Below are 17,035 nucleotides of genomic sequence, written 5' to 3'. Positions count from 1 at the left end.
GGTGATATAAATAATTCAGTACTATTCATGATAGGGTCATCTATCTGAAATAATATAGGCCTACTTTTGTGTTCTGTGTGGTGTTTGTTTACTGATTGTATGTAATGTCATTTGATTTGTTTGGTGACTAAATGTCAAAAAGATGGGATGGCCTTAAAAGAAAAAAAAAGAAGAAAGTTAAATGTCTTCACTGAGTACTGCATTTGTCAAAAGTATTTGTGGTGGTATCTGTGTAACTTTTTCCCAATGTATAAATTTATGAGTGAGCTTGCTGACACTCTCCAATTCGTAGCCCTATGCTTGATTGCACAGTTTTCTCATACAATCAACTTATGCACAGAGATGATTCTTCATTGGTAGAAAGTTGTGGGGAAATTAAACAAACAATAAATGAGATTCTATACATCTACATTGTGTAATAACTATGATATGACAAGGTACACATGATTCACCCCCTCCCCCCAAAACAACAACAGAACAACAACAACAAAGAAAAAGAAAACGACACAAGAACAAACAGACAAACAATATTAGACGAATCAACAGTATAGGCCTAATACTGAGTATCTTCTCAATATCAACAAAAGCAATAAAGGAGGACACATGCCTTAGCTTCATCGATTTTTGTCATTAAGAGGAAGAAATTTATATAAACATTTATTTTGTACACATGAATTTTCTAGGAAGGTTTGGGAAAAGTGTAGAACTTTTTTGATGTTAATTCGCAACAGTTGAGTTGGGAAGAGATTATTTTTGGTATACTACATTGATTTGCCATGCAAACGAAAAGCTCAATTAGTTAATCATGTTATAACTGGTGAATAAATCACTCTTTTTTTAGGAAGAAAACATAACATACACTGCCAACCGATTATTAATGATTAAAAGTTTTGTAGAACAAGATGAGTTAGAAGAAGAAAAGTTAGCAATTACCCATAATATGCTTCCAATACATTATTGGAAAAGTGGGAAAGCTGGAAAAGGTCTTGAGATTTTGTTTTGGCCTATTAATCATCCACTAGGAAATACCTTTTGAAGCACTTGAACTGAAATATATGAAGAGTTTGTTCGCAAAAATCGATAGTCCATATTTGCCAAATGGAGATATTTGCGATTAAAGGTCAAGAAAAATAAAGAGAATAATAAGAAATTTTTTGCTTCTTTAGACCATAACTTCAAAAATGTACCTTTATATGTAGTGACCAATATATGATTTAAAAGGTATTATTTTTTACTTTATGACAAAGACTGTACTTCAAAATCTTCAAAAATTGACTTATCGGTTTTTGCGAACAAACTCTTCATATGTCATTGTTGTATAACTAATCAGGACATACATGATTTAGTTGTCCCTGAGGATTTTTGTTTGTTTGTTTGTTTTGTTTTTGAAGGGGGGTGGGGTAAGGGGTAAGATGGAAGGGGAATTTTGAGGGGGTATTTTAGTAGGGTGGTCTGTTTTTTGCTTTTTGTTTTTGTTTTTGTTTTTAATAGGAATTAACTTTTATCAATCTGAATCATGCGAATTCATGAGCATGAGAATAATATAATGCTCTAGCTGTTCTGAGAATTATGCTCTAGCCCTTCAATCTATTATCATATAAAATGTTTTGTACAGTGATGAAAGAATATTATTAAAAAAGAGATGGTGTGTCAGTTAAAAAAAAAGGTACATGTAGTAAGTTAGAAAACGGGTATTTTGCTGTATTATGACTGTGTTTTCTGGTGAAAAAAAGAAAGAAAGAAGAGAAAAGAAAACGAAGTGCAATGTTGGCAACTAGCTCGAGAGAGGGCGACGTCACATTTCAACTTTGTAGCCGATACTGTAGTACAAACGAGTACAGTCTAGTAGTGCACTCGAGTACACTGTACACGTATTGCAAGTACCGGTATTGGCCCAATAATGGTGTTGGTAGGACTCAGTGGAGCTGTGCACAAATTAACGGAGACGTAACAAAAACAGGTGAGCCGGCGATCCAGATCTCGTGACAATGGTAAACACAGTTGTTTGTTTAGAAATTGTGTAAGTCGAGAATTCCTCGTGAGGAGGGTCGGTGGCGACACACGATGAAAACGAAGTATAAGAAATTACCAGAAGACTGCAACGACGATTCAGTGGACAGACCAAAGACGAGGAGCTGCCTTAGAAAGATGTTCAAGTGTGGAGCTGTCATTGTCATAACTGCCATCTTTGTGGCATTGTGCAGTAGCCTGTTCGTGGACGGTTTTACGCTAACATACCCCCTTCATGCATCATGTAAAATCGACTGGTAAGTTTTGGGAATTAGTCAACTACAACATTACTGTAGAACACTAACCTTAGAAGCAAGTAGGGCGGATCCTTCAGCGTGTGCACAACGCCACGGTGCACCTCGGTGCATGCTATAAATCATAAATGATGCAAATTGCTCTTTTTATAAAATTTACTTGAGTAGGACGTCTGCTGCAGCTTGTGTAGAGACGTCATTCCAACTGTTAATGTGTTACTGTTAATCAGGGGGGTGTTTCACAAAGATTTAAGTTTGACTTAACTCATGCGTAAATCCCCAAACCCTGTGTAAATCCCTAAGTCCTGCGTAAATTTACGCAGGACTTTGAATCCTGTTTCACAAAGCTTAAGTCATGCGTAAGTCCCACCAAGTCCTGCGTAACTCTACGCATGGCCTGAAGCCATGCGTAAAGTCAGACTTAAATTCCAAAATGGGAAGTTCAAAAGCATAATCAACTCCTAATATTCATTAATTTCTTCCACTTTATCTTATCCTGAGTGAGATGGCAGTATTTTTAACAAACTAGAGAATCACTAGTTTCGTAGAGGGTCTACTCCTACACTATTCACTGAACAATGGTCCAAATTAAAAATAGTCATAAAAATAGATCCCTACCTACAAATGTACTGATAGTTTGAACTGTTTTAAGTTAAACCAAAATTTTAGCTCATAAAGAGCTATATAATCTACATGTATCTGGACTTCGGAAATTAATTATATTTCTACCAATCCTTTCTTGCCTGTGTTATCTTCTTAGCTGCTTACCCATGAATATCAATGCATGCCTATCTGATATCCATTATAAATATCATGCATTCACAACAAATTAGAAAAACCTAACAAATTAGTTAGACCTATACTTGTTAGAAATATTATACCTCTTGTGTACAGGACGGGGCTGTGTCTATCTACACTAACTGGTTAGACCGATAAATTTGTCTCTTGTTCGGTAGCCTAATTGTATCTGTACAGTCTGTAATATGGTCGACTGCATTAGCGACCGTATAAATACAGTTAGCAGGAGGCTACCCGACAAGAGGCAGATTTATTGGTCTACCTCTACACATGACTGCCAATGAAATTAGCCAAGTTTCCATTTCTATGGTACCAGTTACATCTTAATGAATGCTTTTTTTTTTCCTGGAAGCAAAAAACAAAACAAAATAAGACATATTAACAACCCCCCCCCCCCCCCCCCCCCCCCCCCAGCATTTTGGGTCAGTTAGAGGAAACGGTTAGCCAATAGACAGTCACCTCTGCCTTGCATCAAAGGCTACAGTAACATATACACGGAAAACGTTAGAGGTCGACCTAGTAGTTTCTATGCCTAATCTTGATTGATGCAGTTCTCAAACACATTCCAAAATCCGAAAACGCATAAATTCATCAATTACTTCCCAATTCAACTCAGGGCCCAGCAATTGGACTTAAAAATGCGACCAGTTGATAGCCATTAGCCATGATTTATTATGGTTCTAACTAACCTTATACATGCAGTCTAGGGCAATCATGCACTTTGTTTCTTCAAAATCATGAAGATGTGGCACTGTGCCCCTAGCTTGATTAATAACACAGTGCACAGACTCTACACTAACTGTTAGGCATAGCCATGTATGTTTAATTGATAGTCATACTAATACTAGAACTGATAAGAGTTTATATGTAGACATAACTATACACAGCCCAGTTATTTGCACTGCGCATTAACAGCGTCTGGTCGGGATAATGTAGACATTGTCTAATGACATGATATTAGTAACGAGCAGACTCTACAAATTACAATACAAGTACCAGTAGTACAACACACATAGAGTTCATAATATTCAGTCCCTTCCTAACCTTCGATGAATCATCTCATGCTCAAATTACATAATTTCAAGGACCTACCTAATGACTAACAGATTAAGCTACACTCACTTCTGTAGTTACGACCAACCCTAGCTAGTTGGAAAAGAAAACTTCTCTTCGTGTGCAACAAGAGGCTAGCCAGAATCCTCTTCTACCAAGGTCCACAGTTACCAATTGTGCAATGTGAATGGTTGTACAGAATGCAGAGATCATATCAGTGCCAGCTAGCTGCTGCGAGCTGCGCGAGCAACCCCATTCATCCGAACTTTCACACAGTCCAATATAAACATATGGGACTGGATTAAAGAGGCCTCATGCACAAAATATCTCATTCTATCAAACGAGCGGCTATTCATGTACAAAAGAGAAATAATATGAGTCAGTAAATGAGCACTGTGAATAACGAATGATACAGTAATGTCATATGAATCGTAGTTGCAGAAAATCAAAGCAATTTCCCTTCCAGAAATTACTCAAAAATCATCAGCAGACAACAAATGGCTAATTTGCATATTTTTGGCTCATACATTATTATTCAAATCGAATAAGTCAGTCTTAGCCTAAGATTGACTTTGTGAAACAGACTTAAAAAGTCGCACTTAGACTAAGATTGACTAGCGCTAAGTCTGACTTACTAAGTGCGACCTTTGTGAAACAGGCCCCAGGCCTTGCAGGCTGGGCTGGGCCAATGTCATAATCCTAACAGCAGAGGGGAGGGGGAGGGGGGGAGGGGCCAGGACATTTGCAAGAGAGCTTTGCACGCACAGAATAGCGTTCGGTTTAATATTTAAATCCATTCAAAATCATGGAAGCGTGCAAGCGGTCTGATATTCGGGTACGTCACTACGTGTTGAAAGATGTCACCAGTGACAGAAAACACATAGATGCCAAGTTCAAAAAATTTTTATGAGTGAGATTTTCACGACTCAGCATCTCGGCGCACGCGCATGAGCGAGGGAGGGAAGCTACTGAGCGAGGGGAGGGTGTGGGCCGGAGGGGGGTGTCTGCCCTCCCACAGTAGGGAGCTTTTTCAATTTTTAGCTCTTAATGGTGCAAGCTGGTGCATACTTAAGTGACTATTTTTTACTTATTTTGAAAGACAAAAGGGAAATATGCCTTCAATTGCAACTCTCACTTTAATCCTTTAAGCTACATGTATACTCCCAATGCGTGAGAAAAATGGGTGTCATGCGTGAGATCGTGAGACAGACCCTAAATGCTTGAGTCTCACTCACAATGCGTGAGACTTGGTAGCTCTGAAAACACGATACGGCCAGTTCCACTAATGCCTGTAGAACCTCTAGTGCATCACACACTGGCAAAAATCTCCGCCGAAGATATGAGTTGCCTGCGTGGTTTCAAGATGTGTCGCACAACTGATTGCCCTCTGTAGGGCCTTGTGACCTCGATCACCCCTCGTGTTATGCATGCAACTTACATTTTTGGCGGAGCTTAGTATTTGGAAACTCATTTTCAGACAATTTTATTGTATTTGGAAGGTAAGAAAATGCTTTGATATTGATGTACTTTGTATGAGTATACTTTGCTGAGCTCGAGTGTGAGATTAATGACAGTTTACACTGCATTCCGATTGTGGCTGAGCTAGCGTAATAGAATTCTGTTCCATCATGTGCCTTGCGACGCAAGAACGATAAATGCTCGTATTGTGCACTTATATGGCCCTACCTCGTTTCACCGTACGCCAAGTTGATATCCCATGGAACCACCACGCATTTTAATAGAAGCAGCTCCCGAGCTTCTCTTGCACTTGCAGTATGGAACGCCGTTTGATGAGTGACAAGGTCACTAAAATAAAAGAAAGCCCACCTCACTTACAGCACTGCTGCTGTAGGAGTGTCCTACTGTGCATAAAGAGATCAATATGGATGTTGGCAGTAACAATTATTGATGACTTGATGAGTAGATGTGGTTAAATGTCCAAGTACGGTATTTAACTTATTTGTTGACAAGTCATTGTGATCACTTGTTCTACAGTACTCATCCCGCTTTCTGCATTTTAATTATCCTTCCTCTTTTTCTTTCAGGACCTTTGATGTGAACTGTTCAGTAGTGGGAGAGACTCTTGTGAAACAAATGAAAATATGGGAAACTGAGGCAAATTGCCAGAATGGGGGTGAAAAATGTCTTTATGCCGTAAGTATACAATGCAGAAGTTACCCATCTAGATGTATCTGTTGAAGTACTACATTTTTTTTAAATAATAAAATTATGTTAGGGAAGAGAAGTTCAAAGAAATCTAGTGGCCAGTATTCAGATCTCTCTGAACTTAAACAATTGTGTTCTTGTTGGTGATTGTAATGAACAAGAATATTCAATTTCATGATCAAAGGAAGAGAATGAGTGTGTGCTCATACTTCTAGCAACAAGTTGCATAGAACTTGCCTTTGGGGTCTGATTGTTTTCCAAGCAATATTTGCATGCAACAACATACAGGCTCTGTGCTATTTTCTGCATTTTAGTCTTGCAAACTTCTGACTCTTCTGAGCCAGTAACTTATGGAATGGTTCCTAATGCCAAAAATCTGCAAACACATCAGAATTTTGATGTTGAGAAATGAGATACGCCACTAATGTAGACAAGGCATAAACTAATTGCCGGGTACAATGTATGGTAATAATAACTAGAAAAGCACTTGGAGAGCACAGACCTCCGCCAAGCCAGCAACTCATTTCCACCCTTACACAACTTCCCAATATGGTAGCCTTTTGCTTACGTCATTGCAATGCGCCTTGCCCAAGCATAGCGCTCACTTTAGTGCATGTGTGCAAACCTTTAGTACGCGTAGCTTGAACCCCAAGTTCGTTGACCTTATATGCCAAAATGCTTCAAAAATCCATACAAATTCCCGGTCACTACCAAAATTGAATGAGGTGCTCCTTGTGTCAATATCAATTTTTTATACAAGTTTCTTTTTATCCGTACACAATTTCTTTCTTTTTTTTTTTTTTTGAGTTCTTTTGGAAACAGACCAACAGTGATGATCACTTCATAACCTCCTCCTTCCGTGGCAGAGGTAATAATGAGCAATACAGCATTGCCATCGATCTGATGGGCTATTTAGTACACTGTATTCTTAGGTGTAGAGAGATATCATTGAAATTAAGCATCTAAAATCATTCAACTGATTTGAATTCCTTTCAGGTGACATATCAGAATGACACGTATATCAACGGCACGCACATGACTCCCGTGAAACATTATGTAGATGACATCTCATTTCAGCTCACATCGAAAAAGTCCGGTTGTGCAGTATTTGTAAGTACACACCACACTTGATGTCATTTCAGACTCTTACTTACTGTATGCGCCATACTTACATTTAGCGAGTTGAAATTTTCGCGAATCCGGACTTTCGACGATTTTGCGAGTGGTTAAATTCGCGATTGTGAAGTACTGTACTGAATGGAGAAATGCGTCACAATAATATCGGGATCACAGTCATTATTTTTGCGTGTCTTTAATTTCGGGAATACATGTACAATGTACCACCTGACTCGCAAAATTCATGAAAATAAAAACCTTGCAAAATATTTGGTGTATACAGTAATGACCCTATTGTGTGAAAGTGTGCAACATGTTCTTTCCACTTATCTCCATACACTTTGATAACAGATGTCATTTGAGGTTAAGATGTATGTGTGTGTAGGAATGTGTTTCTTTTTCCTGAATTTGTGTCACTGGCTGTGAGAATATGAAACCGGTAGTGTAAAACCTAGGTTCATGTTACATGTCAGCTCATGTGTTTGAAAATACATTTGGCTTTCATCCCTTAAAGGGACTGTACAGTACTGGTTGAGGTAGGGATTCTTGTTTTGAACATTCCTAAGTGAGATAATGAAAAGCCTCTTATGAAATATGAAAGAGCATGTAATTTTAAGAAGGATTCAACATTTATTTGATGAAAATTGGTTTTCAAATGGCTGAGATATCCAAAGAAGTGCTAATAATAAAAGGCGACATGCCACAACTTTATTAGGATCTCTTTGTTTCACCTTGTTTTTGGATATCTCATCCATTTCAAAACCAATTTTCCTCAAATAAACTTTTGATACCCCCTAGAATTGCATGCTCTTTGACATCTAATAGAGTGGTTTCTGAATACCTCGCAAAACGTTAAAAGCTAAATCTACCCCTCTCCCAGAACTGTGCACGTTGTTAAATGTCTTATAATCTGCAATGAAAAGCATCCTATACCACTCTGCATTCCATCAAAAGTACATTCCAGTAACAAATCTTGTGAGACATACGTCATGATAATGTTACAAAATTCAGCCACAAAAGTAGGCAGTATTGGTAAAGTCTATGTGTGGTCTTGAGTGAACCCACAGTCAAGGCACTTTTTTTTACTCCATTTTTGTTTTGTCCTTGTATGTGTTGAATTATCTGATCAAAAGTTACATGTATAATAGATTCTCTGGGATTACATTCCAGTGATTATTGCAGACTGTAGTTTGCCCATTCTGTCAAGGGCAAGTCCAAGATAAGGTCCCCTCAGAAGGCAAAATTTCATCTTTGCTCAATATTGACATGTTTGGTATCATTTTGAAGCTTATGAGTTGAAGTTTTGATTTCCATGAAGGAAAAAATGATATTATGTAAGTTTATACAAATTTCAAGGGCTTCATTTGCATGAATGTGAAACACAGCGTTACGTATGGGACATTTATAAAAATTCATATTAGTTCAAAGGAAAGCAAATGATATTTGATTAATATGTGGACGTAAGAAGTTCATCAAATAGTTTAACTTGGTATAAAAATTTAGGCATTATGCAAATTAGCTCGTGTCCTATCATGAGATGTCCCATACGTAACAAATTGAGGTCATTTTTTTAGGTTTTTTCTGAAATTGCTAAGGATATTTTAATGCCCTTTTGGAAAGTTCTAATTTATTGTTTAGAGAAATTAAATACCATAGAAAAAAGAAAAACCAGTAAAAGAAATATATTCTATTAGGCATTGAAATAATGTTACGTATGGGACAAATGCGTTACGTACACTGTATGGGACATCCTCATACATATTGCATGTGAATGCATGTAGCTAGCTGTTAAGGTCTCTCAGTACACAAATGGTCAATCATCCTGAAGAAAGCGTCCCAACATTGTAGCTACTTTTTGAGTTTTAGACACTTGAAACAATGCATGTACTTGACTGAACAATTTTCAGAAAGGGGGAGGGGAAAATGGCAAAATACACAATGAAAAATCAGCATTAAAGGGATGGTATAGTTTTTGTAGAAATGGGGATTCAGTTTTCAACATTTGATGAGATGATTGGAAACCAATTATATGAATTACTAAAGAGCATACAATCCTAAGACTAGAGAAATTCAAAGTTTATGTGACGGAGATCCAATTTGAAATGGTTGTGATATATACAAAAAAACATATAAAGTAAAATGATTCCTTTTTATTGCAAGTGATACACATATTGTCCTTATTCAGTTTCAATAGAAGCCACGACAAAATTCATGGGTATACATAATGAGGTGTGACTCGAATCAGTGATCTGACTGCTAGACATTATATATCTACTCGATCACTGGGGTTCCACGCAGCAGGTATTGCTTATCTATTAAAATTAATATTTCTTGTGTCAAGTCATTTTTTATTGAAACTAAATGGCAAACTGCCCTTCATCAATGGAAGTTAACACTTTAAACTATTCAATTTTTCAGTAGTAACTATCCTGATAAAAATAGGGCATACATACTCGGGTTGGTCATAAAAAATATAGAATATGATTAAATATGATTATGATGGTAAATATATGGGGAATATTGTTCCCTTGTCAATCTGGAACAGCATTTGAGTAATTTCAACTGATTCTACCTCAATGATTATGCAAAAATTTGTTTATGGGTATTTTGCAAAATTATTTTGCAAAATACCCATATAACCTTGATTCTCCACACACTAAACGAATGGGGGACAAAGGGCATGCATACTCAGGTTGGTCATAAAAATATAAAAATATGGTTGAATATGATTATGATGGTGAATATTTGGGGAATAATGTTTCCTTGACAATCTGGATCAGTATTTGAGTAGTTTCAACTGATTTCACTACAATAATTATGCAAAATACCCATAAACATGGTTCTTCACACACTAAATGAATGGGGGACAAACTGTCCCATACATAACTGTCCCATACGTAACAGGGTAATTCCATGGGGTTGGGACTGAAATTGTGACATACAAGTTGAAAATTCAAGTTGGGTAAATTGAAATTTCCTTTTTCCCCCTGATTTGTTACTCCCATTCTTCAACATATTCCACTAGAAATCTGTTTATTACTTCGCACACTTTCAGTCAGCATGGGTAAAAAGGTATGGCAAAATACCTATGTTACACGGACTTCATTTGTTGACATCCTTCATCATTTTGTGTTCTGAAATGATAACAATGAACACATCCACGTTTTTTTTCGTCCATAGCACATCAACATGTTATTTAACAGGCGCATGAGATCATTATTAGTAAGATTGTATGTTCTGATGTCAACTGCAAGCCACTTTTATTAACATGTTTTTTTCTACAAACCATTAACAATTTCAATCAAAGGTTTAACTTTTTCATCAAGAGTGACACAATGACAATATTCTTAAAAGCACCACAATTGAAGCAAGTGATTTGTATGGGTATTCAAGTGAAAACATGATTTTATTGTTATAATCAGGGGTTTTCAGACAACAACCTCGCCCACGGTGTACTACCTATGTTACACAGACAGTATGTCTTTGTAACATAGGTACACTACGACATATCAACTGATTTCCTTTATTGTGGTGTGAGATGTTAAAACCTACACCCTAGACTTTATGTATGTTCCCACAAATAACACTATTGTAACAGTTCTTTGGAATTATATCTACTGCACACCTGTGGAACAATACCTATGTTACACAGACTTCAATTCTTTGTAACTCTGATATGAAAGAAGGCAGACTTAATCAGAAGAAGAAGAAAGTGAAGCTTTACACAATTTGACCTAATATACACTGACAACATCATCAACTAGTTGTCAACTAACTAAGAAAACTAATAAAGAGAAATCAGACAAGTCTTCTTGTCTTCTCCATGTTCTTTGTTTGAAATTAATTTCTGCTCTTTTGTCCAATGTCCATTTAGCCCTCGATTTTTGTTTTTCTTCTGTCCATTTTCCCTCTGTGCAGTTTTCTTCTTGTCTAGTTTGTTACATTCGCTCTTCTTGGGTGTTGCTTTGTCGGCTTCCTCTCTGTTTGTGGAGTGCTGTGTATGTGTCCTTTTCACTCTTTCATGTAGTTTAACATGTAGCGGTGGTAGAGGAGGAGCCATGGCAGATTCATCAACAAACTGAACAAAAGGTGTAAAGAGAAATAGAATAAAAAAAATAAAAGAAAATTTTTGTCGGGGTTGACTATATATTCCTGTTGATGTATCTGTGTGTTTATGAATGGAATTAAATAATTTTAACAATTTTGCTTACATTTCTACCTCTTGGCATACCCATTAGCTAGAGTTCCATGTGTACCTCCCACCAAAATTGAAAAAAAAAGGATTATGCTTAAAATGATGTAAATATTAATAATAATAATATAGCATGTAAAACATAGGAAAATATCATTTTCATACTCTATGCTAAAAACTTGTTTTCAGATGCAAGCTACACTGTAGGAAGGGCAGGTCGCTGCCCCCAGTGTCCTAGCTAAGGTTAGGGCTAGGGTCAGGGTTACGGTTACGGTTATGGTCCTTAATAGACTCCCAAAATTGTCGCCCTCTTTTTGAATGATAGTGTAGAGCAATAATAGTCCAATTTTGATTGGGGTTCATAATTTTATTGAAGCCTTTCCTACCCACTACCCACCCAAACTGAATAGGACACTGGCATTTTAGCTTTGAGACTTCACACTTGGGTGAACATGGAATGGAAATGGTGAATCTTTGTGAAATGTTAACAACTTCATCAGAGCATCTAACAGGTCAGTGAAATCTTGGAAGGAAAACATTGACATTTTCGAAGTAAATCTGTTAAAGAGAAAGAATTTCACAGCTCCTAGTTCCCTCAATATCACCAGCAAAATAAGGCAAACTCTATTTCTCTAGTTCAGATGCAGTCTGGACATCTACGTTTTCCAACTAGTATATAGTGATTAATACTAACTCTAGCACGTCTACCTTGGTAGATACCTAATGACAAAAGGGTCCAAAAATTCACAATAATCGGGAGGTAAAACAATTTTATATTGCAGTGAAGATACACTGATATACTTTTGTATGGTTTTCTAAGAGAGGAATATATGCTCCTTTTGCAGAGACCGGCATGGACGGAAAATTTGGCAATCAAAATTATGAACATGAACCTGTAACAAATATCTCAGTATGTGGGACTACAGTATCATCGTCCACAGTATTTTTGGCCAGTTCAGAGGTTTAGATGTCGTTTTTTTTCTCTAATAGAGTTGCAGAATATGACAAATGTTATTATTTTCATAAAATAGCGTAAAAGCTTACCAATTGACATCAGAAACATTAAAACTCCTGTACCTACGTTACATGGACAACGGCAGAAAAACAGATCTTGCGCTGTCCAGGTAGGTGTATATTGGCTGTGAGTAGTTTTTCTGCCATTGGGGGAGGACTGCCAGTGACATGAATATGATTGCTGAAGTTAGTAGCTCTTCTTTTTATCGCGAGAGCGTCTTTCCTTACCTACGTTACACGAAGAGGCCGGACATCGCACTGAAGTACAGTGATATGTTCCGTATTTTCTCGTTTATTTGGAGGATTTTGATGCTAATTTTTGAATAAGAATACTCCTGAAATATAAATCTCATTATAGAAATAAAGTTTCTAATCATAGTATGATTGGAAGTGTATGTAAAACCATGCTATACCTATGTTACAACAAAAATTGCCATGGACATCGTTTGTAACATAGGTATGAGGTTGCTTGAAGATGCTCTGGTGTTCTTATTTTGTTACAAATGTTTGTGTGCCTTATAGTCTTTGTAGAAGTCACCTTGCCTCTCTTAATTATGATAGGCATAATGCTGAAAGGTTGTATATTCCTGTTTTACATTGCCATGAAAATGGCATATATTTATGTCACAACATAAACCACAAAAAACCATGGGACATCATTAGTGAAACAGTCATAGACAAAATACATTTGTACACAGGCTTGTTTTTTTTTCATCAAATAATTCTTCACACATTTCTCTCCAAGAATAACTGCAAACCACGGACAATTATTTGATAAATTTTTCAGAATATGACTTTTATTCCCTACACAACATGAAAATCTAGAGAAGACCCAACCCCATGGAATGACCCAACACGTCATGTCTGTCTTTAATTAGAACCTGTAATTAGAGCTTTTTGCCTAATGACATGAAACTTACCTGTGATAATCTTGAGTGTTGTGACTTTCATCACAATGAGTTACAAGTTGTAGAATGAAATACTTTCAGAGAGTTTTGAGGTTGAAAAAAATGTTCAAAAAAACTAAAGTTTTCTTGTCCCATACGTAACGGCACATATTTTCTCGTCTAGAATACAATTGTCAAGGTCATTTTTCTCAATTTTTTACATGTCTATACTTCTTCTAGATATCAATCACCATGATGAAGTTCAATATGATCAGAGGCCATTAACACTATTTTTCAGGTCATAAAAGTCTCTGAATGTCCCATACGTAACGCGCGCATTATCTTGGACTTGCCCTCAATGCATAATTGTAACCAAATGGATGTGACAATGAATTTATGCAAATATGAAACATGAACTTACAGTAGATTAAGTCATCTTGTGTGAACTGTAAATTTAAGGATTAAACTGTAGTTGTAAACTTAGCAATTACAATGATTTTGGAGAGTATGTGACTGAGACAAATATTGGTTAAGCACTCAGACAATACAAGAGCTTTTTTTTTTGTTTTTTGTTTACCTTCTACATGTACAAAATACTAACAAACAGAAATAAGGTTTCTGGGAATTAAATATGGGTTGAATAGTAGATATTGTCTCTCCTGCAATTTAACAAAATTTACCTCACTACAACTCGTAGGGATTCTCAACTTCGGAAACCTGGTATGCGTACTTGGACTACGGCACCAACTACTGCAATCTTCACAACCTTATCACTGGTAAGAGAAAACCTTGTTCTACCACTTCATTCAAACCTTTCAACATTTTCACATTTTGTTGGTGCTTGGATGATACTTTCCTGGCATGTTTTGATTGTTTTCAGTTTCTGTCAACGTGGTGCATGCTGCCTGTCATGAAAAAGAAAAAGAAATACAATGTAGCAATGAGAAAATTGCTAACAAATATACTTTTTACAGGCATACAACTGTATATTATTTCCTTTTTCAACAAGTCCAATTTATCATAACATTCCTAAATATCAACTTACATGGCCAGCCGGAATTTCATTCCTCTGTAGCCCAATGTTTTTCTATCGCTTGTTATCCCTTGGGGCACAAAAGTATGTTACTTTTGTAACCCAGTTTGTTCTGATTCTGTCTGCATTGTAGTTTCTGCTATACGTCTCATGTCCAAAAGAAGAAAGCACACATGTGCCTCAAAACGAGACGGTTGACGAGATGAAATATTTTTTATGCAAATTGTTCTGGGAATGGTGTTCATATGGTGAAATACACAGATTGATATGATAGAATCAGTTTATTGAGGTATGACTATATGACACTATTTGTCCTAAACAAGTGTTTTTGATTTTTGTATATAAATAAATCAAAATGTACAAATAGTCGTACCTGTACAGTGTGTCTCTAAAAAAAATAAACCCAACTTCAACAGCAAATTTTCAGAAAACTATAAAAGATTTGCACATTATTTTTTCATGGTAAGATAGTCCAATAAGTCCTCTATCCAATGATACCACGTAGGTTATGTAAATCTCATGCATAACTGAGCATGATTCAACTTGGTGAATGGGTGTGAAATCATCACTGTGGCAAGTTATTTCTTGCTATTGTCATGCATTCAGGGCATATTTGAAGTTAAATTTTTGTCACATGTTAGGCCTATGATTACATAACAACTTCAGCAAATGTTGTTCCTCACACAGGCACACTTCACCTGCTTTCCAAACATGGTACAGTTGACAATTGAGCAGAGAGTATTCCTGGTAACTCGATACCAGGAAACAAGAAGTGTTGTGGAAGTTCAAGAGGCTTTTCGGGTGCAGTTCCCCGACAGGCAGCCTCCAAACAAAAAGAGCCATCTGGTACAATGTGAGAAAGTATGCTGATCATGGAACCAGTTTGAACAGGACTAGAAAAACACTCTGGCCACAGACGAACTGGGAGTGGTGATGAGAGAGGCCATCCAAGCCAATCCACGCATAAGCACCAGTCATTTGTCATTTGATTGATGACCTTCCAATCAAAGTGCAATTCTAACTTGCCACAGTGATGATTTCACACCCATTCACTAAGTTGAATCATGCTCAGTCATGCATGAGAGTTACATAACCTACGTGGTATCATTGGACAGAGGACTTATTGGACTATCTAACCATGAAAAAATAATGTGTAAATATTTTATAGTTTTCTGAAAATTTGCGGTTGAAGTTGGGTTTACTTTTTTTAGAGACACCCTGTGTATTGTCATGGAGTCACTGAAGGTATACGTCCATCCGAGGATTATAAAGCAAGTTTAATAGTTATGTAGGTAAGAAGGGGAGGGGAAGAGGGGTAGGGTGGCATTTTTGTGAATTAGTTTCAAGTCTGTCATCATTTAGTGAGCAAACAATGAATTATAACCTTGTCATTTCATTTTGATTGAAATCCAGGGAGTGGACTTGACAAGGCTCCGGGCTATTCCGAGAAAACGGACGACAGCATCTGCACCCAGTATACCTCGGCCGATTGTGAGAAGTACTGACTAACCACATAAAGTGACTGGCAACTCTGCCCTCAAATATAGTTTAATTTCTGAGTAATGTTGGCAGAGTCCTAGACTTAAGTCCTGACATATATTGTACCCTTGAACATGTGCATTCTTGGATTCTCTATGAAAAGTTCGAATGTAGATAGTAGCAGTTGCTTGAAGCTACTTGTATTATTAAGTTTTATGCGTTGGATCGAAAGGAAAGCCGAAATGTCAAGTTGAGAAATCATGCAAAGATGAGTAATATCCTCAAAGGAATTCAAAGTAAGATTACACTCCCATTAGTTTGAAACATTTGTGATGATTCAAACAGTTGTCCGAGTGTAAAAATGTGTAATTGTCTGCTGAAAGAATTTCATCAACTGTCAAATTTAAAATTACTATCATTATAGTGACACATGTAGCTGCTCTCATTTTTCATACACAGTATGCGGTTCAAAGTTAATGGGCTGATATTATCTTGATATGCATTATAAATACAATAGACTGTGTATAATGACATCTAAATCTGCTTTGTGATGGTACGACTGTTCTCACTTGATTTATTTTCAAATGAAACCGTAGTAGGTATTTGAATAGAATGTGAAAGAATCATAGGAACCACTTGTTTGTTCATTGTGAGTGTTAGGTGAAATTGAAGTATGTAAACTTGGATCATAATCCATTGTTAGGAATGACATGAATTTCGATGTAAAGGCTTGCGAGAGAAAGTTACCTGTACTATGCAAGATGGAGGGTGAGAATATTCAAACATCTGACCGTAGAGTAACGTAGTGACTGTACTTAATGTCAAGAAGAGAAGTGTGTCTAGAACGCTGTGTTGTTGTGTGCAAGATGCTTCTTGGAAAACACCAAAAAAGTAGTTTATTTATGAAGATAGTATCCATTATTTATACTTTCATATTCTGCTTTGAATCCTATTATGTGTACAGTCTTCCAGTGATGCGATGCAAACGCGCAGAAAATGTATCATGGTCCTATTTCACGTAGGCAATTAAACC

General features: G+C 36.8%; 1 protein-coding gene across 1 annotated transcript; it reads left to right on the top strand.

Moving 5' to 3' along the window:
- Positions 1 to 1,995: 1,995 nt before the first annotated feature.
- LOC139711363 (uncharacterized) lies at positions 1,996 to 16,576 on the top strand. The gene is made up of 5 exons (XM_071623253.1): positions 1,996 to 2,267; positions 6,161 to 6,269; positions 7,278 to 7,391; positions 14,188 to 14,266; positions 15,937 to 16,576. The coding sequence occupies exons 1-5, from the start codon at positions 2,065 to 2,067 to the stop codon at positions 16,026 to 16,028; spliced, it is 597 nt and encodes a 198-aa protein (XP_071479354.1). The 5' UTR covers positions 1,996 to 2,064; the 3' UTR covers positions 16,029 to 16,576.
- Positions 16,577 to 17,035: the final 459 nt, after the last annotated feature.

The sequence above is a fragment of the Diadema antillarum genome, unplaced genomic scaffold (genome assembly GCF_040938485.1).
Source record: "Diadema antillarum isolate AM-2024a unplaced genomic scaffold, OU_Dant_1.0 seq00001649_RagTag, whole genome shotgun sequence".
Lineage (NCBI taxonomy): Eukaryota > Metazoa > Echinodermata > Echinoidea > Diadematoida > Diadematidae > Diadema > Diadema antillarum.
The sequence above is the reverse complement of the archived record's forward strand: the minus strand, read 5'-3'. Positions and strand labels throughout refer to the sequence as shown.

Coding starts and splice junctions, on each gene's coding strand:
- LOC139711363 (XM_071623253.1), top strand. CDS start 2,065: ATGAAAACGAAGTATAAGAAATTACCAGAAGACTGCAACGACGATTCA. Junction 2,268..6,160: donor GCATCATGTAAAATCGACTG/GTAAGTTTTGGG, acceptor TTTTTCTTTCAG/GACCTTTGATGTGAACTGTT. Junction 14,267..15,936: donor TCTTCACAACCTTATCACTG/GTAAGAGAAAAC, acceptor ATTGAAATCCAG/GGAGTGGACTTGACAAGGCT.